The 24,112-nt window shown below is 46.0% G+C and overlaps 1 protein-coding gene across 4 annotated transcripts in view; it reads left to right on the top strand.

Annotated features, from left to right (window-relative positions):
• LOC101947894 (myelin protein zero-like protein 1) overlaps positions 1-23,718 on the top strand; it is a 58,729-nt gene extending 35,011 nt beyond the window's left edge. Inside the window, exons 1-6 of one of the 4 annotated variants that reach the window (XM_065574951.1) lie at positions 7,433-7,592; positions 10,243-10,403; positions 15,085-15,298; positions 20,256-20,416; positions 21,220-21,406; positions 22,550-23,718. In XM_065574951.1, the coding sequence (XP_065431023.1) occupies positions 7,472-7,592; positions 10,243-10,403; positions 15,085-15,298; positions 20,256-20,416; positions 21,220-21,393 (831 nt within the window). In that variant the 5' untranslated portion in view covers positions 7,433-7,471 and the 3' untranslated portion in view covers positions 21,394-21,406; positions 22,550-23,718. Of the gene's footprint in view, positions 1-7,432; positions 7,593-10,242; positions 10,404-15,084; positions 15,299-20,255; positions 20,417-20,677; positions 20,728-21,219; positions 21,407-22,549 lie in introns of those variants that run through there. The other 3 variants (XM_065574955.1, XM_065574943.1, XM_065574946.1) reach the window with 3 other exon arrangements.
• Positions 23,719-24,112: the final 394 nt, after the last annotated feature.

Raw genomic sequence — 24,112 nt, 5'->3', positions numbered from 1 at the left:
CCCTGTATAACTGCCCTCCCCAAGTTCCATAGCCTCCTCACCCAGATGCCCAAGAACACAGGAGGGGAGGCTCCATGCACCCTGCCACTCCACCCCAGTGGACAGCCCAAGCAAAAGGCTGTCATTATTTTGAACTTTTGAAGTGGCTTTTTCCTTCCCTCCTCCCCTCCTCCCAAACCCCACCCGGGCTACCTTGTCAGTTCTCTCCCTATGTTTATAATCAATTAATAAAGAATACATGATTTTTAAATGATAGTGACTTTATTTCCTTTGAAAGCAAGCTGTGATCGAAGCGGGGAAGGTGGGTTGCTTACAGGGAATGAGTCAATCAAGGGGGTGGGTTTTCATCAAGGAGAAACAAACAGAACTTTCACACCGTAGCCTGGCCAGTCATGAAACTGGTTTTCAGAGCTTCTCTGATGCGCAGCGCTTCCTGGTGTGCTCTTCTAATCGCCCTGGTGTCTGGCTGGGCGTAATCAGCGGCCATGCGATTTGCCTCAACCTCCCAGCCCACCATAAAGGTCTCCCCCTTACTCTCACAGAGATTGTAGCGCACACAGCAAGCAGTAATAACAATGGGAATATTGGTTTGGCTGAGGTCTGAGCGAGTCAGTAAAGTGCACCAGCGACCCTTTAAACGTCCAAATGCACATTCTACCACCATTCTGCACTTGCTCAGCCTGTAGTTGAACAGCTCCTGACTACTGTCCAGGCTGCCTGTGTATGGCTATATGAGCCATGGCATTAAGGGGTAGGCTGGGTCCCCAAGGATAACTATAGGCATGTCAACATCCCCAACGGTTATTTTCTGGTCTGGGAAGTAAATCCCTTGCTGCAGCCGTTTAAACAGATTAGTGTTCCTGAAGACGCGAGGTCATGGACCCTTCCTGGCCATCCCATGTTGATGTTGGTGAAACGTCCCTTGTGATCCACCAGTGCTTGCAGCACCATTGAAAAGTACGCCTTGCAGTTTATGTCCTGGCTGCCCTGGTGCTCCGGTGCCAAGATAGGGATATGGGTTCCAGCTATCGCCCCACCATAGTTAGGAAATCCCACTGCAGCAAAGCCATCTACTATGACCTGCACATTTCCCAGAGTCACTGCCTTTGGTAGCAGCAGCTCAGTGATTGCTTTGGCTACTTGCATCACAGCAGCCCCCACAGTAGATTTGGCCACTCCAAATTGATTCCTGACTGACTCGTAGCAGTCTGGCGTTGCAAGCTTCCACAGGGCTATCGCCACTCGCTTCTCAACTGTGAGGGCTGCTCTCATCTTGGTATTCTGGTGCTTCAGGGCAGGGGAAAGCAAGTCACAAAGTTCCATGGAAGTGCCCTTATGCATGCGAAAGTTACGCAGCCACTGGGAATTGTCCCAGACCCACAACACTATGCGGTCCCACCAGTCTGTGCTTGTTTCCCGGGCCCAGAATCAGCATTCCATGTCTAGAACCTGCCCCATTAACACCATGATCTCTAAAGCACCGGGGCCCGCGGTTTGAGAGAATTCTGTGTCTATGTCCATGTCCTCATCACTCTCGTCGCCGTGCTGCCGTCGCCACCGCCTCCTCACCTGATTTTTCAGGTTATGGTTCAGCATAGACTGCACGATAATGCGCGAGATGTTTACAATGTTCATGTCATAACTATAAAGGGAAGGGTAACAGCTGTCCTGTGTACAGTACTATAAAATCCCTCCTGGCCAGAGACTCCAAAATCCTTTTCCCTGTAAAGGGTTAAGAAGCTCAGGTAACCTGGCTGGCATCTGACCCAAAGGACCAATAAGGGGACAAGATACTTTCAAATCTTGAGGGGGGAAGGCTTTTGTTTGTGCTCTTTGTTTGGGAGTTCGTTCGCTCTTGGGACTGAGAGGGACCAGACATCAATCCAGGTTCTCCACATCTTTCTAAACAAGTCTCTCCTATTTCAAACTTGTAAGTAAATAGCCAGGCAAGGCGTCTTAGTTTTACTTTGTTTTCTCAACTTGTAAATGTACCTTCTACTAGAGTGTTTATCTTTGTTTGCTGTACTTTGAACCTAAGACTAGAGGGGAGTCCTCTGAGTCTTTAAGTTTGATTACCCTGTAAAGTTAATTTCCATCCTGATTTTACAGAGATGATTTTTACCTTTTTCTTTAATTAAAAGCCTTCTTTTTAAGAACCTGATTGATTTTTTCCTTGTTTTAGATCCAAGGGGGTTGGATCTGTATTCACCAGGGAATTGGTGAAAGGTTTCTCAAGGCTTCCCAGGGAAGGGAATTAGCCTTGGGATGGTGGCAGCGGACCAGAGCTAAGCTGGTAGTTAAGCTTAGAAGTTTTCATGCAGGCCCTCACATTTGTACCCTAAAGTTCAAAGTGGGGATACAGCCTTGACAGTTCATGACTGCTGTCTTGAGCTGAGCGGGCTCCATGCTTGCCATAGTATGGCGTCTGCACAGTTCACCCAGGAAAAAAGACGCGAAACAGTAGTCTGTAATTGCTTTCCCGGAGGGAGGGGAAGGATGTACCCAGAACCACCTGCGGCATGTGGCCGCATGTATTCGACTTTATACAATCTGTTGCCAAAAATTGAATTCTGTAAAATCGGAGTAATCCCGTAGTGTAGACATACCCAAAGACTTCCATGCAGCCAAGAACCCACTTCCCCCTTTCAGTTCAAACAACTTCCTAATGTCGGCTTGTGACTTTTGACATGTAAAATTGATGTGGGAGACAACTATTGAATTGATCCTGATGAAATCACGGAGTGAAATCCTTTAGTTCATTAAAAAAATTAAGGCTGGAAGAAGTCAAGAGTTAGCTTTGCTCTCTGGGTCACAGGAATAAGACAAACTTTGGTTGTGGGGAGTAATTGGAACAAATTGTGAAGTAGGATGGGTGTTTGTTTTCCAAAAGCTCATCACTACTTCAGGGATTCAGAATAATTTGTAATGCAAAGCATTCTGTCATATTTCAAGGCAACTACACCTGTATTTCCCCCCTATGGTCCACCAAGAACATCCACTCTCAGGTTTTCTGGCTCCCTAGCTGTCACCTCTCTTGAGTGGAGACAGGCATCTCACTTCTTCTTGCTGACTGGGGTATTTCTGTGGTGCACAGTTCCCTGCCTACATTGTGAATTCCCCAGCAAGTCAGACTGCCTCAGCAGGCCTGCTTTGCTTTTCTCCTCAAAGACTGTAAACAGCTTAACTGCCCACAGTTATAAGATGTGATACAGCTTTTTGTAAGCAAGCTCATTTATTCATAAGGTGAAAGCGTTACAGAGAAAACATAAAAACCTCCATGTATGCTAATAAGCTTACCAGAAATCACCCCAATGCTGACAAGGGCTCTGTAGAAGTCAGTCTTTCAAACCCCATCGACGGGTTTTGTGGTTAAGTTAATAACTTAGCTCAGAACTACTACACATGTGAATCTCAGTCTCTCCTTTATACAGGTTAGGCCTCTCAGCCTGTCTTCATGTAACAGGTGTTGAGCAGACTAAGATCCCCTCCTCAGGGTGAAGTTTCAAAAGGCTGAGTTCTTGCATAACTGGAAGGGGTACATTTACATATACCTCCCCCTAGAAATGCAGTGAACTTTAAAAGTTCATTCTTGTCTGGCACATTGTTTCATATCGTTAGGGCCCTACCAAATTCACGGTCCATTTTGGTCAATTTCACGGTCACGGGATTTTAAAAATCATAAATGTCATGATTTCAGATATTTAAATCTGAAATTTCACTGTATTTTTAACTGTAGGGGTCCTGACCCAAAAAGGAGTTGGGGGCAGGGGGGACCTCAAGGTTATTGTAGAGGGGTTACAGAATTGCTAAGCTTACTTCTGTGTTGCTGCTGGTGGTGGTGATGCCTTCAGAACTGGGTGGCCAAAGGGTGGCTGCTGGCCGGCCAGGCACCCAGGTCTGAAGGCAGAGTCGCCGCCAGCAACAGCACAGAAGTAAGGATGGCATGGTATGGTATTGCCACCCTTACTTCTGTGTTGCTGCCTTCAGAGCTGGACCATGGTCAGCAGCCGCCATTCTCCGGCCACCCACCTCTGAAGGCAGCAGTGCAGAAGTAAGAATGGCATGGTATGGTATTGCCACCCTTACTTCTGTGCTGCTGCTGGTGGGGTGCTGCCTTCAGAGCTGGACGCCTGGCCAACAGCCACTACTTTCTGGCCGCCGAGCTCTGAAGGTAGTGCAGAAGTAAGGGTGGGTAGTAAGGGTGGCAATACCGTGACAACCCCCTTCCCACCCAAAAAACAAACTTGCACCCTCTTTTGGGTCATGACTCCCAGTTTGAGAAACACTGGTGTCCCCCTTGAAATCTGTATAATATAGGGTAAAAGCACACAAAAGACCAGATTTCACAGGGGGGACCAGATTTCATGGTCCGTGATGCATTTTTCATGGTCGTGAATTTGGTATGACCCAACATATAGTCCTTTGAAATGCATAAAACTTCTTAGGGTTTACATTAGTCATGTCCCCCCTCCGACCCCCTGAAACATCACAGTCCCATAATATATAAATATTTGCATTTTTAATACAGTGAACTCCTAAAAGATTGAATTCAGTAAAGTTTGTCCAAGATATTGCAGGAAGTTGCCATATCTGTCACAGTGCTGTCTGTATCATTGTGGAATAAGGAGGAGAGTTGGGTACACTCCTGTTGGAGCATGGACCCTGGACTTACGCTAAAAAAATTGCCATTGTAATTTCCTGGCAGCCTTGTAACACAACACATTAATCTTCAGCCTTGCTAGGTCCAGTGCACAGGTGTTCACACCACTTCTGAAATTACATTTGCTCTGAGCAAGGCTGATGTCTGCGACCAGTGCAGAGCTAGCATAGGCAGCAAGGGTGGATTATGTAGCTGTGTTGGTTTACTTGGTTTTCCCAGCGGTATCCCACAATGCTCCTGACCAACCTTTGCTGGCGACTTTTACAGCTGAGAGTACCTTCCCTGACATGTCAATTTGGCTGCATGGTCTTGTCTTGTACTTATAAAGATCTTTGGGGCAGGGACTGTCTTGTTTTTGTGTTTGTATTGTGCCTAGAAATAGAGTTCGGGTCCGTAGCAAGGCCACCTAGGTGCTATAGTAATACAAATACCGTTTATAAAAAGACTCCTGGAGTGTCACTCTGGAGCCTAAAATGTCTGAGTCAGTGTGAAGCAGTGGAAACAGTTACAAATATGGGTGGGAGCTCTCTTTGTTCAGAATATCACCTGGTTGAATAATCCACTGGGGTTTATAGTATGTTACAGTCCAGTTTAAGTTTTCAGCCTTTTTTACTTTAATTACATCCGTGTGGTGTACAGCAGTAAGGCAAGTGTCTATGCCATGCCAAGAGACCTAGACCATTGTGATTTCAGAGATAACTAATTACCACCCTTGGTCTACAGCTAATCTGCATGGAACAATTTCATTGGTTGTATGAGGGAGACTGCACAAATGGTGTATTACCTGGCCAAACCTCAAGGTAATCTTCCAGCACAACCATCATATGCAAAAGCTGCACATACACACAGCCCCTCACTGCAAACACACACAACCCTCATTTTCTACCAGCACAAATCCACACAACTTCCCCAGCACAGCATGACAACCAATGCATCCCCCCACCCCTCCCAATATGATCACCACACAATAAACCCAAACATCACTCTGAAACCTAGAATGTATGAATCAGGGTGAAGTGATGGAAACAGCTATAAGCATGACTTGAGAGAGCACTTTTTGTTCAGAATATCACCAGGTTTAGTCCTGGCTGGAATTCAGACATTTTTGGCTTTTTATGCACAACTTTATGAATTACACCTGTGCAAGTCCACGGGCCTTCAGCTACTACTAGTAGTGATGCTCTTGGTTCTGCCTGGCCACTGAACACCTCACCTAATACTAGGCAAGCTGGATAGCAGCCTAGGCAGTGCCTGGGTGTTCTCTTGCCCATCCCTACAATACAGATATCACCAGCCCTCGTGATAGCCATATCCCCAGATCAACAAGTGTAGTGAGGACAGATGAATATGGAATTCATTAATGATGGCATTGATATGCATATCTATGATTATAGAGCATGTCTGTACACAAGATTCACAGGTTTAAGGGTCAGTTTTTGGGGGTAGCTAAATTAGTGCAAACCCCTCTGTGGGCCCTGGATTTGAGAGGCTTATATCAAATTAGCGTAGTTTAGTAAATTAACTGGGGTTTATACTTGTTTAACTAAGTCACTTTTACAAAAACACATTTATTTAAATCAGTGGAACTTCTTATGCAGACAAGATCTTTCTTTCCTTTCTCTCCTATAAGGTACTCAGTAATTCAAAGTCTATATAAAATAGATCAGTTTGATAGTTTATAGTAATTTTTTAAAGATCTAATAAAAGCTCTTAAGCTACCTAAATTGGATTCCTTCAAGTCTGAAAGAGTTTTGTTGCCATGGCAACCTTAAACAAAAAGGAAGGTCTTCACTAAGAAAGTACATGTAACTGATCACTAACAGAAGACAGGGGAAGTCATTTTCCTACCTGATAAACTTTAAAAACACGTTTGATGCAAGATGCACCCAGCAGTGAATTTTAAACTGCTACAGAGTGGCATAACATACAACATGGTTAAATTTGTGCTTCAGCTATTTAAATATTAAATAGAATGCACTCCCCCCCCCAAACAGATTTTCAAGAAAGAGATGGGAATAAAAGTGGGATGTAACAATGTCCTCTTCAATGTATATAACAGCAGCCTAGTGCCTTGACTGCAGTAATCTCCTAACCTAAGTCTTCCATGAAACTACCCACAAGTTTGCAAAAGAACCAATACTTACTATAAACCCACTTCAAAACATAGGCTGTGCAGATCAACTAGGCAAAGACAATGATCTTTAGGGGGAAAAGCAATAACTACCAAAAATAATTCAAAGAAATGGGAAAGCACACTGAACTACTCATACCCAAATGCATGGGGGAAAATCAAACTAGGAAAAATAATAATAAAGAGCTCAGATGCTTGTATAATCACATGACTCCAGAAATTGGGGCTTTAAGCACCAAACCCGTTAAGAGTGGGCAGCGCTGGTGGCTTGGTCGGGAAGCCGAGGGGTGGGCGCGCAGAGGTGGCACTGGGGCCGTGCAGCCCATCACACCGGTACCGGCCTGGGCTACATAAGCCAGAGCCCGCCAGGAACGGGCCCAGCACCCCCGGCATCCTCCCTCGGACCCCCCCCCCACCCGCTCAGTGTCACGTGTTCCGGACGAGGGCGGGGCCAAGGCAATTCTACCCTTTCTGGTAGGGCGCTCATGTAGTGACTGACAAACCAACTCTCCAATCACATAGCCGCACCGGACACCCGGGGCGGAACCAGACGGGGACGGAGAGCGGGACGCGGGAGGTGTGCGCGATTGACGGCTCCTCCGTCCCATCTGCTGGCGGGGAGCCCCTTTCCCCGCCCACCGCCCGGCCCTAAGGGGCGGGGCTGCGCCGGGGCCGGGACAATGGGGGCACGGGGAGGCGGCAGCAGGAAAATGGCAGCGGGCGGCAGCGCGGGGTGGCGGGTGGCTCCGGGCCGGGCCCCGGCGCTGATGCTGGCGGCGGCCGCAGCCGCTCTGGGCTTCCGTGAGTGCAGGGGCCCGCCGGGGGCGGCCTGGCGCGAGGGGCGGGGGGCTCCCCTGGAGGGGGCGCGGTGACCGGGGAGCCCTGGGCGGGGCGGCGCCTGGGCTGGAGGCTGGAGCCCCTCAGAGCTCCGCTCTCGGGGGCGGCTCTGGGGCGGCTGGGCGAGAGCAGCTATGGGGCAAACAGGCTCCGCCGCCCGCCCCAGCCCACCCTTGCCCCCGGCTGCCGGGGGGGGGGTTGGCTGCAGTGACCAGGTTTAAACGCTCTCCAAGGAGGAGCTGTTTTAAAACGACGAAGAGTCCTGTGGCACCTTATAGGCTAACAGAAGTATTGGAGCATGAGCTTTTGTGGGTGAATACTCACTTCGTCAGACGCATGTGCATCTCTGTAAAATCTGAGCACTTCACATCATTAATAGATTTAGTCTCCTAAAACTCCTGTGAGGCAGAGAACTACTTTTATGCCTACTTTGCAGGAGAATAATGAAGGCACAGAAACATTTAGGTTTCAGAGTAGCAGCCGTGTTAGTCTGTATCTGCAAAAAGAAGAACAGGAGTACTTGTGGCACCTTAGAGACTAACAAATTTATTAGAGCATAAGCTTTTGTGGACTACAGCCCACTATGAATCCGAAGAAGTGGGCTGTAGTCCACGAAAGCTTATGCTCTAATAAATTTGTTAGTCTCTAAGGTGCCACAAGTACTCCTGTTCTTCTTTTTGCAGAAACATTTAGGTGTAGGAGGTGCAAATCTGGAAGCGGAACCTGGATTTCTGAGTCCTAGTCCAATGCCTTCACATCTGTGGAAATTCATGTAGTAAAGAAACTTTAGCCGACCAATAAAGATTAACAAAATAACCCAGTGGGATAACCAGCAGGAGTGACTAAAAAACCTTGATGACATGTCACATCATATAAACATTATAAGTGGCTTTTTAATTATCATTGCAAAAGGAAAGCTGTCCTACAGTGGGAAAACCACACATTTTCATTTTGTTTGGAAGGAAAAAGTTATCTGAATAATCTGACCTTGTTCTGTCATTCTACTGCATCTGGATGAAGAATGCTTTGGACAGTGGAAAGATGGTTCATCTGTGGAATTACAAGTCTTTACCCGTGTGGCCATTAATAATAGATTATACTTACATTGTATTAACAGCCTGTGTTCTATCCAGATAGGGGGAAAAGAAACAAAACTCTGTCTTACATGGCAAAGAGAAAATCACATGTGGTCTTGGGTAAACTCTGTCCAGAAGGGCAAAAGCTGTACAGATTAACTTTCTTGAAAATTTATTTTGATAGTGAAAAGTGCTTGGCTGCTCACTCTTGACAGTGTTGTCCTCTATACACAGAGCACTGTCCATCTCAAAGGCAGAGATTCCGAAATGGTGGTCTAGTGAGCACTTGCTGGTGGACTTGGGAGTGCTGCTTAGTGCTGGTCTACGCTGGGGGGGATCGATCTAAGATACGCAACTTCAGCTACGTGAATAGCATAGCTGAAGTCGAAGTATCTTAGATCGATTTACTTTGGGTCCTCACGGCGCGGGATCGACGGCTACGGCTCCCCCGTCGACTCTGCTACCACCGCTCGCTCCGGTGGAGTTCCGGAGTCTATGGGGAGTGCGTTCGGGGATTGATCTATCGTGTCTTAACGAGACGCGATAGATCGATCCCCGATAAATCGATCGCTACCCGCCAATACGGTGGGTGGGTAGTCTGGACGTACCCCTAGTCACATGGGGCTGGATCTCCTCTTTTCCATCTGCTAAACAAATTGACAGCTTAAAATACACAACTTTTCTGCTAATATTACTTTCATGTAAGGAATTGCTGTAGCTGTCAGATGTTAGGAAATCATGAATAGGAGGGGAGACAATACACAAAATTGCTCTGAGATGTCCTTCACACAATGGAGAAAACTTTGAGAGTCCTTGCCCTGAGGCATTCAGCCAACACTTACATTGCAGTGTTAACCCTCAAGTTTAGTTTGGGTATTGTGAAGTGAAGTGTTTAAGTGTGGTGGTAGATAGCACCTTTCTGAAATTTCTGATAACTGCAAGTAGGGAACAAATTGGACATGTGTCCTGTGAGTGGATGAATTAGCCCACCCTGAATTAGGTGGTGCACTTAGCCAAAAGGTTAGTGTGTGGGTTTCCGCCCTACCCCGCCCTCCGCTTCATCATGAGTGGAGTTGAATTTGGTGTTTTGTTCCAGTTGCAGCAGAGATTCAGAGTGTTATGGGGAGGAGAGAGATGTGAATGAAGCAGGAAACGGATTAGCAGCAGGCCCAAAACCTTGCTCAAGGTTAACTTCTCAAAAACTGCCAGTGGAAGTTGGAGCAATAAATACGAGGGCGTTTCGTACTATAACATTGTCTCCCACCAGCTACACTACAGGAAGCAGCTGTTGGCATGGAACACCCCATAGCAAAAGCCACAAGAAAGGGGAAGCAGGATCCAGCTAATGTGTCCATGCTATGAACTTGATGTGATATCTGCACAACCCATCGCCATAGGGGTGATGCTGCCTTCTTGGTTCTCTTGTGTAGTTCTTGAGGTGGTGCCATTTCATCCCATGTTACTTGTTCTTTGCTGGTCCTTGAAGACAGCTCTTGACTCTTTCATTTTTCCTTTTCCTCTTCCCCACCCCCAAACAGTCAGAGTATCCGCACTTGATGTGAAGACACCAGAGGAGCTCTTTGTGGAGAATGGGACAGAAGCAAGATTTCCTTGCACATTTTCATCCTCAGACGAGATCAGCAGCGCAATGTCCGTCTCCTGGAGCTTCCAACCAGAGGGAGCAATGACCCCAATATCAGTAAGAGCCCTTTGTCTGGGTTGATCCTACTGTTTCGGGCAGGGCTGGGAGGGGGAAATCTTGGGTATGTTTAAGGAAGAACACGTGGTCAGTTTTGTTTTTTCAGGTATGATTGTAGGGCAGGTTCCACTCCATGTTGCTGCTCCTTCACCCATCCTTCACATAAGCTTTTGTTTTTAGCTTAGCATGAAATGTCACCAAGTGCTTGTACAAAGTGTCCATCCTGTGTTTAACATTGGTTCTCTTCTTGCCGCCATGTAGCTTGGTTTGGAAAAGGCCCAGGTGGTGATATCTTCTGCAGACGGGTTAAGGTATGTTTATACTGCAGCTGGGAATGAGCCTCCCAGCCTTGGTAGACTTGTGCTAGGGGGGCATGATCTAGCATACTAAAAGTAGCTTTATAGACGTTGTGGCTCTGGCAGAGACTTGGGCGAGCCACCTGAACTGAAGCCTAAGAGGTCAGATGGGCTTGAGAGGGTGAGCCGCAACATCCACACAGCTATTTCTAGCACACTAGCTTGAGCCCTGGAACTGAGAGTCTGTGTCTAGCTGGGCTAGGGGGCTTGCTCCCAGCTGCAGTGTAGACATACCCTTAGGCTTGGTCTACACCTCAAAATTTGATTGACCTAGATATGTTGCCTTGTGCTGTGAAAAATTTCACTCCCTATGTGACAGTTAGGTCAACTTAATCCCCACTTGCATGGTGACAGGTTTCAGAGTGGTCCCCATGTTAGTCTGTATCAGCAAAAACAATGAGGAGTCCTTGTGGCACCTTAGAGACTAACATATTTATTTCGTAGGCTATAACTCACTTCATCAAATGCACAGAGTAAAAAATACAGTAAGCAGTATAATATTACAGCACATACAAAGATGGGAGTTGCCTTACCGTGGGTGGGGGGGGGTGGTCAGTGCTAACGAGGCCAATTCAATTAAGGTGGAAGTGGCCTAGTCTCAACAGTTGACAAGAAGGGGTGAATATCAAGAGAGGGAAAAGTACTGTTGTAGTGCTAACGAGGCCAATGCAATCAAGGTGGATGTCGCCCATTTCCGACAGTTGACAAGAAGATGTGAGTATCAGCAGAGGGACAATTACTTTTTGTAATGACCCATCTACTCCCAGTCTTTATTCAGGCCTAATCTGATGGTGTCCAGTTTGCAAATTAATTCCAAGTTCTGCAGTTTCTCGTTGAAGTCTGTTTTTGAAGTTTTTTTGTTGAAGAATTGCCACTTTTAAGTCTGTTATTGAGTGTCCAGGGAGATTGAAGTGCTCTCCAACTGGTTTTTGAATGTTACAATTCTTGACGTCTGATTTGTGTCCATTTATTCTTTTGCATAGAGACTGTCCGATTTGGCCAAGGTACCTGGCAGAGGGACTTTGCTGGCACATGATGACATATATCACATTGGTAGATGTGCAGGTGAACGAGCCCTGGATGGTGTGGCTGATGTGGTTAGGTCCTATGATGGTGTCCCTTGAATAGATATGCGGACAGAGTTGGCAACGTGGTTTGTTGCAGGGATGGGTTCCTGGGTTAGTGTTTTTATTGTGTGGTGTGTAGTTGCTGGTGAGTATTTGCTTCAGGTTGGGGGTCTGTCTGTAAGCGAGGACTGGCCTGTCTCCCAAGATCTGTGAGAGTGAGGGATCATCCTTCAGGATAGGTTGTAGATCCTTGATGCGCTGGAGAGGTTTTAGTTAGGGGCTGTAGGTGACGGCTAGTGGCGTTCTGCTACTTTTCTTTCTTTATACTGCTTACTGTATTTTTCACTCCATGCATCTGATGAAGTGGATTTTAGCCCACGAAAGCTTATTTACAAATAAATTTGTTAGTCTCTAAGGTGCCACAAGGACTCCTCGTTGTTCATACCCACTGCAGTAGCAGGCAGGTCTAGCTACTGCCAGTTGAGGGGTGGATTTACTACAGTGACAGAAAAAGCCCTTCAGTCATTGTAGCAAGTGCCTGTGATACAGTGGCCTCACTGTAGTGTGCTGCTGTAGCACTTGTAGTGTATACATACTCTAAATTTTTAGAGTGCCTCAAAAAGGTGCACAGTTAGGTAACAAGGAAAGTCAGAGCAGGGAGGAAGCGCTGGAGCAGTGTGGAGGAGTGCACTGGGTTTGGAAGGGTACAAAGTGAGGGCCATGTCCCTGTGTCATCTTTTGCGCCTTGGAGCTGTGCACTGGGCCAGCACATCCTGGACAGCAAACCTTATTGATGTAAAGAATTCAGGCACAAAACATGAAAACCCAGTTTGACTAGAGCTTTGAAGAACTGGGTTTCCTAAAGAGGCATTTGATCATCCCTCAACAAATAAGGGATAGACGTGGTCTGGAATGGGGAACAGGGAATGAGCATGTGCAGTGCATGGGGTAGGGACTGCATCACCACTCTCCTGCCTCCATCTGGTACGTGCACTCTTCACAGCCTCACCATCTCCCCTCCTCCTCATAGCGTCTGCGAGCTTACCAGGGGTGTGGAGTGCAAGGGTGCGGGTGAATCAGCTTGGGGGTGTGTTTGCATTTGAAGCAGTGTATGTGGGAGTGCCTAGGGGGCTTGGAGCCTAGGTTTGTGGGGGTGGTCGGCAATGGATGTGATGGAGGGTATGTTGGAAGCTTTGGAGCAGAGTCAGAGCAGTGGTGGGAGGAGGGGGGCAATGTGAGGGGTGTTGGAGCAGTGCAGGGAAAGGAGGGGTCAGCTGTACAGTGGGGGTTGTTGGTCAGCTTCATCTGCCTCCCCAAATTCCCCTAAGTACATGCTCTCCTGTCTTCCCCCACAGACTCCATGCTAGTTCCTCCACTGTTCCTGCCTCTTCTTTCTAGCTCCTCAACATGCAGGTGCTATGCTGACACCTGCCACTTCATGGTAAGGTGGCCTGTGCTGGAGAAGCAGAACTGGAGATGATGCCGGGGCAGTGAAATGACATGCATGCAGCCAGTGCATTTTGTGATAATCTTGCCCAGGACCAGAAGCAGTGGAAGGGGAATGCTGAGCTACGCTAGATGCGAATGTTGAAAAATTATTAATAAAAAAAAAAATTCCCCCGACTTGAGTAACACAGTTAAAGTTTCCCGTGATGTCTTGTGCCCTTCCAGAATGTGGAGCATGGCTAAGTTTAAACTTCTGAAAACCAAGAAATGAAGAGTTAGGTGTATACCATCCCCGCAGTGTAGTCTCAACTCTACTCTCCTTGAGCGATGCCTGAAAACACAGACTAGCCCTGTACCGGGCCTAACAGATGCTATAGAATACATGATCACTGCAGCGCTAAGTCTAACACCTTCTCTTTGCTACTGTAGACCTCTAATTTAGAGCAGGCATAGCATACAGGACTTGCTGATTCTACACAGATTACGCCAGACTTGCTCTCACCCTTTGGCCTGAGGACTTTTTCAGAGATGGTGCCTTCACTTACCTCTCACCAGGCCTTGAGGACTGTAATCATGCATATTGCCAGAGTTCTGACAGTCCCCATGGCAAGACCCCTGTGCACCTCTGCTGGCACAAACAACAGAACTGAGTGCTGAAATGAGGTATGCTTGATCTCAGAAGATAGATGTTTTCCACCTGCTCAGCTGCACCAAACACAGTGAATGCAGCTGGAGTGCTGGCAGATAAATGCAGATTCAAATCTTGAGTACACCTTTATGTAGTCCTTCATGTCTACTAATGGAACCAACTGTACTGAACCATTCCCAGTGACTATTGTTAGCTACAGGGCACAGAACTAAGGTTGCATTGCAGGTGCAGTGTAGTGTGCTACTTAATTCTCCGAAAACCAGGAAATAAGTTTAGTCAATCTCCCAGTTCTGGAAATGTTTGGGCAACCTTAAGGTCTTAGTTTTTAGACATTTAGTATCATTGTTAAGTTGGCTACTTTGCACATATTTGTACTTAAATCATATTTTAATTCGGAGATGTTCACACAGCAACATTATCTGTCTTCCATATTTGAATAATCAGATTTCATGTTACATTAACAAAACCTGCCATCTTAAATTAACTCTTTAAAAAATGTAGGGAAGGAAATCCCTTCACCACCACACACTAGCCAAAACCGTTTCAGGCTTAGCTCCCTTCCCCTTCCTCTATCACATAGACAATGTTAACCTTTACATAGCTAAACATGCAAGTATTTAATACTCATCTTGCATTGTAGCAGCATCTAGATACCTCAATCAGAATTGTGGCCTCACTGTGCTAGGTGATGTATGAACACATTATTATGGTAAGGATTGTCTTAGGCAGTGGTTCACAACTTTTTCCAGTAAGGAAGCCCAGAGTCATTTCCCAACTACCTGGCAAGTGGAATCCCCCTCTTGTTTCAATACAAGAAGGGCACAGTGGTTGTGACCTGTGACACCTATGTGTGAACCCTTCTGTAGCATCGCAACACCCAGATTGAGACTCCTTGGCCTAAAAAAAAAACAACTTTGCGGTGGGCTTGAAGGCTAAGTCATAGTGTGGCTACTTGAATGTGTGATTAGTGGAGCGACAGCATGCGTGCTACAATCTGCAAAGCTAGAAGTAGCTGGCCTCTGGAGGAATTCCTACTCCTACCTCCTAATGTGGTATTGGAAAGGGCCCGGCAGATCTGGAGATACTATCTTAGTGAAGGAGGGGTGTAAGCTTTGCAATGTTCTGACGTGGATGTTCTTACATGCTCTCCTCCCTGGCTGCAGTTTTTCTATTACTCTCAAGGGAACACGTACCATGGGAAGGACACACCATTTAAGAACAGAATCAGTTGGGCTGGAGACCTTAACAAGAAAGATGCATCTGTCAGCATAGCAAACGTGCAGTTCCGGGACAACGGCACTTACTTCTGCGATGTCAAGAACCCACCTGACATAGTTGTCAAGCCAGGAGAAATCCGACTTAGAGTCGTGCAGAGAGGTACCTCCCTCACTAACTCTTCTTTTCTTTAGGTGCCATTCTGGGCCTGGGAGAGACTGTTGATTTTATCTCTACTCTACAAAGTCCCAAGGGCCACTCCCAGGATTTGTTATCAAAGTTAATTTTTAAACTCTGAAGATACCAGTCTTAACCAGTTTTTCTTACTTCGGCCACAGTAGTCCCTAATCCTAATTTTTAGAATGCCCTAAAGTCTGCAAACAAATCCCGTCTCTCTTGCATGAACGTCATAGTCAACAGGCTGCTGAAGGGATGAGGTGGGGTGTGGGCTGGGTGACATCATTCAGGGAAACTAACATTTTGTCTGTCTTTGTGTTGGTGAAATAGATGCTTGGTTCCATGCTGCTTAAATTTCAGATGATGGAAGTCACTCCTCTCCTAACAGGAACTAAACATGCAGGGATTTTGAAGGGGTCTAACGAAGACCTGTGGATTGTCTGTATGTTAAGGCTTATTACCGGTCTGAGAGCACAGGACAGTAGAAATCATCAAACTGTTACAACTTCCTAAATAGTTATTATAAGAAACTGTGTCAAGAGTTTAACAGGTTTACAAATCATTTTCATCCAAAATGAAACACTCATCATTACAAACTGAGCTAATCTCTGTTTAGAGAAACATTATGCAGTAATATAATTAAATCTCTCAATTTAGCAGGGTGTTATATTACAGGTGACACAAAGGGGTTTTATGTATCTCTCTGAGCTACTCTAAGGCTTCCATGCAGCCAAGAACCCACTTCCCCCTTTCGGTTCAAACCACTTCCTAATTTGGGCTTGTGACTTTTGACATGTAAAATTGATGTGGGATGCAACTAGTGAATTGATCCTGATGAAATCATGGAGTGAAATCCTTTATTTCATTAAATAAATTAAGGCTGGAAGAAGTCAAGAGTTGCTTTCCTCTCTGAGACACAGGAATAAGACAAACTCTGGTTGTGGGGAGTAATTGGAACAAATTGTGAAGTAGGATGGGTGTTTGTTTTCCAAAAGCTCATCACTACTTCAGGGATTCAGAATAATTTGTAATGCAAAGCGTTTGTCACAGTTCAAGGCAACTACATCTGTATTTGCCTCCTATGGTCCACCAAGAACATCCACTCTCAGGTTTTCTGGCTCCCTAGCTGTCACCTCTCTTGGGCGGAGACAGGCATCTCACTTCTTGCTGACTGGGGTATTTCTGTGGTGCACAGTTCCCTGCCTACACTGTGAATTCCCCAGTAGGTCAAACTACCTCAGCAGGCCTGCTTTGTTTTTCTCCTCAGAGGCTGTAAACAGCTTAAGTGCCCACAGTTATAAGCTGTGACACCGCTTTTTGTAAGCAAGCTCATTTATTCATAAGGTGAAAGCGTTACAGAGAAAACATAAAAACCTCCATGTATGCTAATAAGCTTACCAGAAATCACCCCAATGCTGACAAGGGCTCTTTAGGAGTCAGTCTTTCAAACCCCATCAATGGGTTTTTGTGGTTAAGTTTATAACTTAGCTCAGAACTACCACACACGTGAATCTGAGTCTCTCCTTTATACAGGTTAGGCCTCTCAGCCTGTCTTCATGTAACAGGTGTTGAGCAGACTAAGATCCCTTCCTCAGGGTGAAGTTTCAAAAGACTGAGTTCTTGCATAACTGGAAGGGGTACATTTACATATACCTCCCCCTAGAAATGCAGTGAACTTTAAAAGTTCATTCTTGTCTGGCACATTGTTTCATATCGTTAGGGCCCTACCAAATTCACGGTCCATTTTGGTCAATTTCACGGTCACGGGATTTTAAAAATCATAAATGTCATGATTTCAGATATTTAAATTTAAAATTTCACTGTATTTTTAACTGTAGGGGTTCTGACCCAAGAAGGAGTTTGGGGAGGGGGGACCTCAAGGTTATTGTAGAGGGGTTACAGTACTGCTAAGCTTACTTCTGTGTTGCTGCTGGTGGTGGTGATGCCTGAAGAGCTGTACCATATAGTTCTGCCTGCAAGTGAGCATAATCTCCAAGGGGGTGTGGTTTAGAGACCAGCCTATTGTTGGTAAAGCATAGCCTATGAGAGTGCCAGATATTGGTGCCAAGTTCTACCTTCGGCAGTAGCAGTCCAAGTTGTTTCTTTGTGCCAAAGTTGCTGCATTCCTTGTTGGATTTTACAACTTCCATTTATAGATCTCATGCATTCTTGGGACACGTTTTCCTGGTATAGTTAAACCAATAGAATTATATAACTTCCTATGGGGACACTCTTATTCCAAAATGTTCTGCAGCAGTGTCAGAGGCACGGCATGAGGTGACCCTGAGCTCTTTCAGGCTAATATGACTCCTGACTGTTGCAGGAAGCGATGGGAAGGGAAAGCTGAAGGATGGTGTTCTGTATCACAGTCCTCTGATGTCTGTTTGGGATTTGAGGATATGGTCATAGATTCAATGAGGTATCAGGGTTGGCTGGAGACTATAACCGGGAGCTGTCTTTGTTTCTGAGATGAATGCAGTTATGTTGCTGCAGGGTTCATGTCTGTAAGATCTGATCTTTAGTGAGGTTACAACTTTGGAGACTATGCTGTATTGTATGCACTAGTGCCGGCTGGCTGTTTATGTAATTCAGGGGGTTACTACCTCCTCCTGGCCTTAACACGGTTCTATCAAAGCATCAGGGTCTGTGGCTAGTGAGAATAAACTATCCATTGTGGGGTGGCTTTGTGATGTGGTCAACTAGGAATCTTAGTTTGGACCTGAGGAGACAAAGTCCACTTATGAACTAATTGGGAAACCTGGCTTCTGTTCCAGGAGTGAAAGATTTTTAATGTCCAGGTGTACAACAGATCCTCTGATAGTAAAACTCCTACTTAGTAAGTGTGGGCTGAAAGAGGGAGATGAGGCTTTTCTTCACCACACTTCCATGGGCTATTTATGTACAACAGTGTCTTCTTGGAATAAACAGGTCAGTGCTTACTCCTTCCTGTTGGTAGCAATGAATCCTCTGTCCTCTATAAAGGCAAGCAATGTCTCAGTGCTGATTTTACTTACTACACAAATGTTGAGGGCTTCTTGCTTGCTTTTTGTTCTGTGGTTTGGACTTGGAACAATGGATTGTTTTCTGTTATCATAATATCCACTCCATTAGTAGAAAAATTTACTTACAGCACTGCAGCTATGTATTCACTTTACTGAATTGCCAGAAAATCTCTTGTGTGTTCAGAATAAACATTTGGTAGCAGGGACCCAAGGAAAGGAGTATTTCTTGGCCTGTAGTTAGATTATATGTGGGGGAGAAGGGAAGCTCTGATGCAACCTCTTGTTGAAAATCCACCTCCCTTAGAGCACTGTTTCTGTGCTGTTCTGTTTGATACAATGGCTGTGATGACAAGGCAGTCAGTAATGCCCAGCCTTCGCTGGCCTCTTAAACAAGGTTGTTCTGTAGGAGAATAAATAACTAGCACTTCCAGAGCAGACTACAGACTAACTTCTACAGAAGATGAACTTACTCTGAGCCATATGCAGTCTTCAGGGCTCGCTTTCACTCTGAATACATGCAGCAGACTTACCGCCCCACGTTGTTTTGACTATGTGTATTTAAACCACAACTCATCGCCATGATAGCTAAGTGTCTGGAGGCTGCCTCAGTTTAAAATATTATATTCTGTCTTTAATAGAACTGACATTTATAGGCTGTTTTCCAACCCTGTTGTGTGAGGTGATCCAACTTCCTCTCAGATTAAATTCGGATCTAATGGCAATAACACACACCAGAGTCGCTGTTACCAACTTCTCCGTTTGTAAAATACTCTGAAGCTTACTCTTTTGGAAGTGAGGAGAAGGATGGGGTGACAAAGATTCCAGTCTGTATGACTGGCTGTGCACATCTATCACTGGCTCAGTAACAAGAAATCTTGTTAAACAGATCCTTCACCTGAAATGCTGTAGGAGTTAAAAGCTTTGGTAATGTTGTAAGTCAAACAATTCATACGTATTTATTTAGGACTCCTGCTGAAGTGAACCAGGGAATGGTAACATTATGCCTTATAGAATTAGGTCAGAGGTGGGCAAGCTATGGCCCGCGGGACCATCCTGCCTGGCTCTTGAGCTCCCAGCAGGGGAGGCTAGCCCCCGGCCCCTCCCCTGGTGCCCTCCTCCCCCGCAGCCTCAGGTTGCTGTGCCGCCAGCTCTCTGGGCGGTGGGGCTCTGAGCTCCTGCCGGGCATCACAGTTGCCTGGCTGGCTCCGTCTGGCTGCCAGACATGCTGCTCTGAGCAGTATGGAAAGGGAGTGGCGGGGCTGGAAAAGGGACAGAGGTCCGGGGGGCAGTTTAGGGGACAAGACGCAGGGGGTGGTTGGATGGGGCGGAGGTTCAGGGGTGGGGGCGATCAGGGGACGGGAAGCAGGGGGCGGTTGGATAGGCACGGAAGTCCCAGGGGGGCCTGTCAGGGGGCAGGGTGTAGAAAGGGGTGAGGGGACAGGGAGCAGGGATGTTTGATAGGGGTTAGGGTCCTGCGGGGGTGATTAGGGGTGGGGGATCCTAGGGGTGGGAGGTCAGGGGACAAGGAGCAGGGGGGTTGGATCGTTCAGGGGTTCTGAGAGGGGAAGTCAGGGGACAGATAGGGGGCAGGGGCCAGGCTGTTTGGGGAGGCACAGCCTTCCCTACCCCGCCCTCCATACAGTTTTGGAACCCCGATGTGGCTCTCAGGCCAGAAAGTTTGCCCACCCCTGAATTAGGTGGTGCACTTAGCCAAAAGGTTAGTGGTTTTTTGTTTGTTTTGTATGTTTTTCCCAGCTTCATCATGAGTGAAGCTGAATTTGGTGTGGTGTTCCAGTTTCAGCAGAGATTCAGAGTGCGGTGGGGAGGAGAGAGATGTGAACCAAGCAGGAAACTGATTAGCAGCAGGGCCAAAACCTTTCTCAAGGTTAACTTCTCAAAAACTGCCATTTTTCCTTTTCCTCTTCCCCACCCCCAAACAGTCAGAGTATCAGCAGTTGAGGAGAAGACACCAGAGGAGCTCTTTGTGGAGAATGGGACAGAAGCAAGACTTCCATGCCCATTTTCATCCTCCGAGGTGATCAGCAGCGCAACGTCCGTCTCCTGGAGCTTCCAACCAGAGGGAGCAATGACCCCAATACCAGTAAGAGCCCTTTGTCTGGGTTGATCCTGCTGTTTGAGGCAGGGCTGGGAGAGGGAAATCTTGGGTATGTTTAAGGAAGAATACGTGGTCAGTTTTGTTTTTTCAGGTATGATTGTAGGGCAGGTCCCACTCCATGTTGCTGCTCCTTCACCCATCCTTCACATAAACTTTTGTTTTTAGCTTAGCATGAAATGTCACCAAATGCTTATACTAAGTGTCCATCCTGTGTTTAACATTGGTTCTCTTCTTGCCGCCATGTAGCTTGGTTTGGAAAAGGCCCAGGTGGTGATATCTTCTGCAGACGGGTTAAGGTATGTTTATACTGCAGCTGGGAATGAGCCTCCCAGCCTTGGTAGACTTGTGCTAGTGGGGCATGATCTAGCATACTAAAAGTAGCTTTATGGATGTTGTGGCTCTGGCAGAGACTTAGGCGAGCCACCTGAACTGAAGCCTAAGAGGTCAGATGGGCTTGAGAGGGTGAGCCGCAACATCCACACAGCTATTTCTAGCACACTAGCTTGAGCCCTGGAACTGAGAGTCTGTGTCTACCTGGGCTAGGGGGCTTGCTCCCAGCTGCAGTGTAGACATACACTTAGGCTTGGTCTACACCTGAAAACTTGATTGACCTAGATACATAACTTGGTGCTGTGAAAAATTTCACTCCCTGTGTGACAGAGTTAGGTCAACTTAATCCCCACTTGCATGGTGACAGGTTTCAGAGTGTTCGCCGTGTTAGTCTCTATCAGCAAAAACAACGAGGAGTCCTTGTGGCACCTTAGAGACTAACAAATTTATTTGTTCAGAATGTTTTGTGCAGACTTGCTACCACCCTTTGGCCTAAGGATTTTTTCAGAGATGGTGCCTTTACTTACCTCTCACCAGGCCTTGGGGACTATAATCATGCATATTTCCAGAGTTCTGACAGTCCCCATGGTAAGACCCCCATGCACCTCTGCTGGCACAAACTACAGAACTGAATGCTGAAATGAGGTATGCCTGATCTCAGAAGATAGATGTCTTCCACCTGCTAGGCTACACCTACACAGTGAATGCAGCCGGAGTGCTAGCAGATAAATGCAGATTCAAATCTTGAGTACAGCACAAGTAATGACACCTTTATGTAGTCCTTCATGTCTGCTAATGGCACCAACTGTACTGAACCATTCCCAGTGGCTATTAGCTGCAGGGCACAGAACTAAGGTTGCATTGCAGGCGCAGTGTGCTACTTAACTTATTTCCTGGTTTTCGGAGAATTTAATCAATCTCCAGGTTCTGGAAATGTTTGGGCAACCTTAACTCTTAGTTTTTAGACATTTAGTATCATTAAGTTGGCTACTTTGCACATATTTGTACTTCAAACAGCAATATTAAAATATGATTTAACATCTCTGAATTATCTGTCTTCCATATTTGAATAGTCAGATTTCATGTTACATTAACAAAACCTGCCATCTTAAATTAACTCTTTAAAAAATTTAGGGAAGGAAACCCCTTCACCACCACACACCAGCCAATACCATTTCAGGCTTAGCTCCCTTCCTCTTCCTCCATCACATAGACAATGTTAATCTTTACATAGCTGAACATGCAAGTATTAAATACTCATCTTGCATTGTAGCAGCATCTAGATGCCTCAATCAGAATTGTGGCCTCACTGTGCTAGGTGATGTATGAACACATTATTATGGTAAGGACTGTCTTAGGCAGTGGTTCACAACTTTTTCTGATAAGGAACCCCAGGGTCATTTCCCAACTACCTGGCAAGTGGAATCCCCCTCTTGTTTCAATACAAGAAGGGCACAGTGGTTGTGACCTGTGACACCTATGTGTGAACCCTTCTGTAGCATTGCAACACCCAGATTGAGACTCCTTGGCCTAAAAAAAAAAACCTTTGCGGTGGGCTTGAAGGCTAAGTCATAGCGTGGCTACTTGAATGTGTATTAGTGGAGCGACAGCATGCTTGCTACAATCTGCAAAGCTAGAAGTAGCTGGCCTCTGGAGGAATTCCTACTCCTACCTCCTAATGTGGTATTGGAAAGGGCCCGGCAGATCTGGAGATACTATCTTAGTGAAGGAGGGGTGTAAGCTTTGCAGTGTTCTGACGTCGATGTTCTTACATGCTCTCCTCCCTAGCTGCAGTTCTTCTATTACTCTCAAGGGAATGCGTACCCTCGGAAGGACACACCATTTAAGAACAGAATCAGTTGGGCTGGAGACCTTAACAAGAAAGATGCATCTGTCAGCATAGCAAATGTGCAGTTCCGGGACAACGGCACTTACTTCTGCGATGTCAAGAACCCACCTGACATAGTTTTCATACCAATAGAAATCCGACTTAGAGTCGTGCAGAGAGGTACCTCCCCTCACTAACTCTTCCTTTCTTTAGATGCCATTCTGGGCCTGGTAGAGACTTGATTTTATCTATAGTGTCCAAAGCCCCAAAGGCCACTCGCAGGATTTGTTATCAAAGTTAATTTTTAAACTCTGAAGATACCAGTCTTAACCAGTTTTTCTTACTCCATCAACACTGTGACGTTGCACTCTATAGGATTTTATAAAAATATGCTTATGAGTGTGAATATAATGTACCTGGAATATGCTTCATGCAAAAGGTCTCTTGTAAGGTATTATCACAAAGCTTATAATCTACTGAGTGTGGTCATCCTATTTGTATAAATGTATCACTCGTGTCTGAAACTAGAAATATGAAATATAACTCTGAGGGCCTATTGTAATTATGCAAAGTGTGGGCCATTAATGGCAGTTTGGAATCTTGATGGCTCCCATCAACCAGGACAACTGACTGTGGATGGCTCTGTTTGCTTGCAGGCCTTCCTGTGAGTCAGACTGGTAGAAATGAAGGCTTGGGGTCTCACAGCATATGTGACATGTCACCTCGTACTGAAATCCATCTTAAACCTGGTGCTTTTCCATTTAGAAGGGGGACCGAGAGAGAAAAGATTCCCGCCTTGTGCCAAAGCTATATAAGGTGGTAGAACAGAACAAAGGGGGCTGCAATCATGAAAAATCCCCTAGCTACCACCTGAGCTGGAACAAGGGCTGTACTAGGGGAAAGGATTGTGCCCAGACTAGGGAGGCGTCCAGTCTGTGATAGAAGCTTATTGAAACATCTCTGGGGGTGAGATTTTATCTGTATTCAGTTTTCTTTCTGTATTAGGCATAGAGTTGCGTGTTTTATTTTATTTTGCTAGGTAATTCACTTTGTTCTGTCTGTTATTACTTGGAACCACTTAAATCCTACTTTTTATATTTAATAAAATCACTTTTTAATTATTAATTAACCCAGAGTATGTATTAATACCTGCGGAGGGCAAACAGCTGTGCATATCTCTCTCTGTGTTATAGAGGGCAAACAATTTATGAATTTACCCTGTATAAGCTTTATACAGGGTAAAACGGATTTATTTGGGGTTTGGACCCCATTGGGAGTTAGGCATCCGAGTGTTGGAGACAGGAACACTTCTGAAGCTGTTTTCAGTTAAGCCTGCAGTGTTTAGGGGCTGTGGCTCAGACCTGGGTCTGGGTTTGCAGCAGGCTAGCGTGTCTGGCTCAAACCAGGCAGGGCACTGAAGTCCCAAGCTGGCAGGGAAAGCGGGCTCAGAGGTAGTCTCAACAGATCAGGTGGCAGTCCTCAAGGGGGTTTCTATGATCCAACCCATCACACACAGTATTCCC

The sequence above is a fragment of the Chrysemys picta genome, chromosome 1 (assembly GCF_011386835.1).
Source record: "Chrysemys picta bellii isolate R12L10 chromosome 1, ASM1138683v2, whole genome shotgun sequence".
NCBI lineage: Eukaryota > Metazoa > Chordata > Testudines > Emydidae > Chrysemys > Chrysemys picta.
The sequence above is the reverse complement of the archived record's forward strand: the minus strand, read 5'-3'. Positions and strand labels throughout refer to the sequence as shown.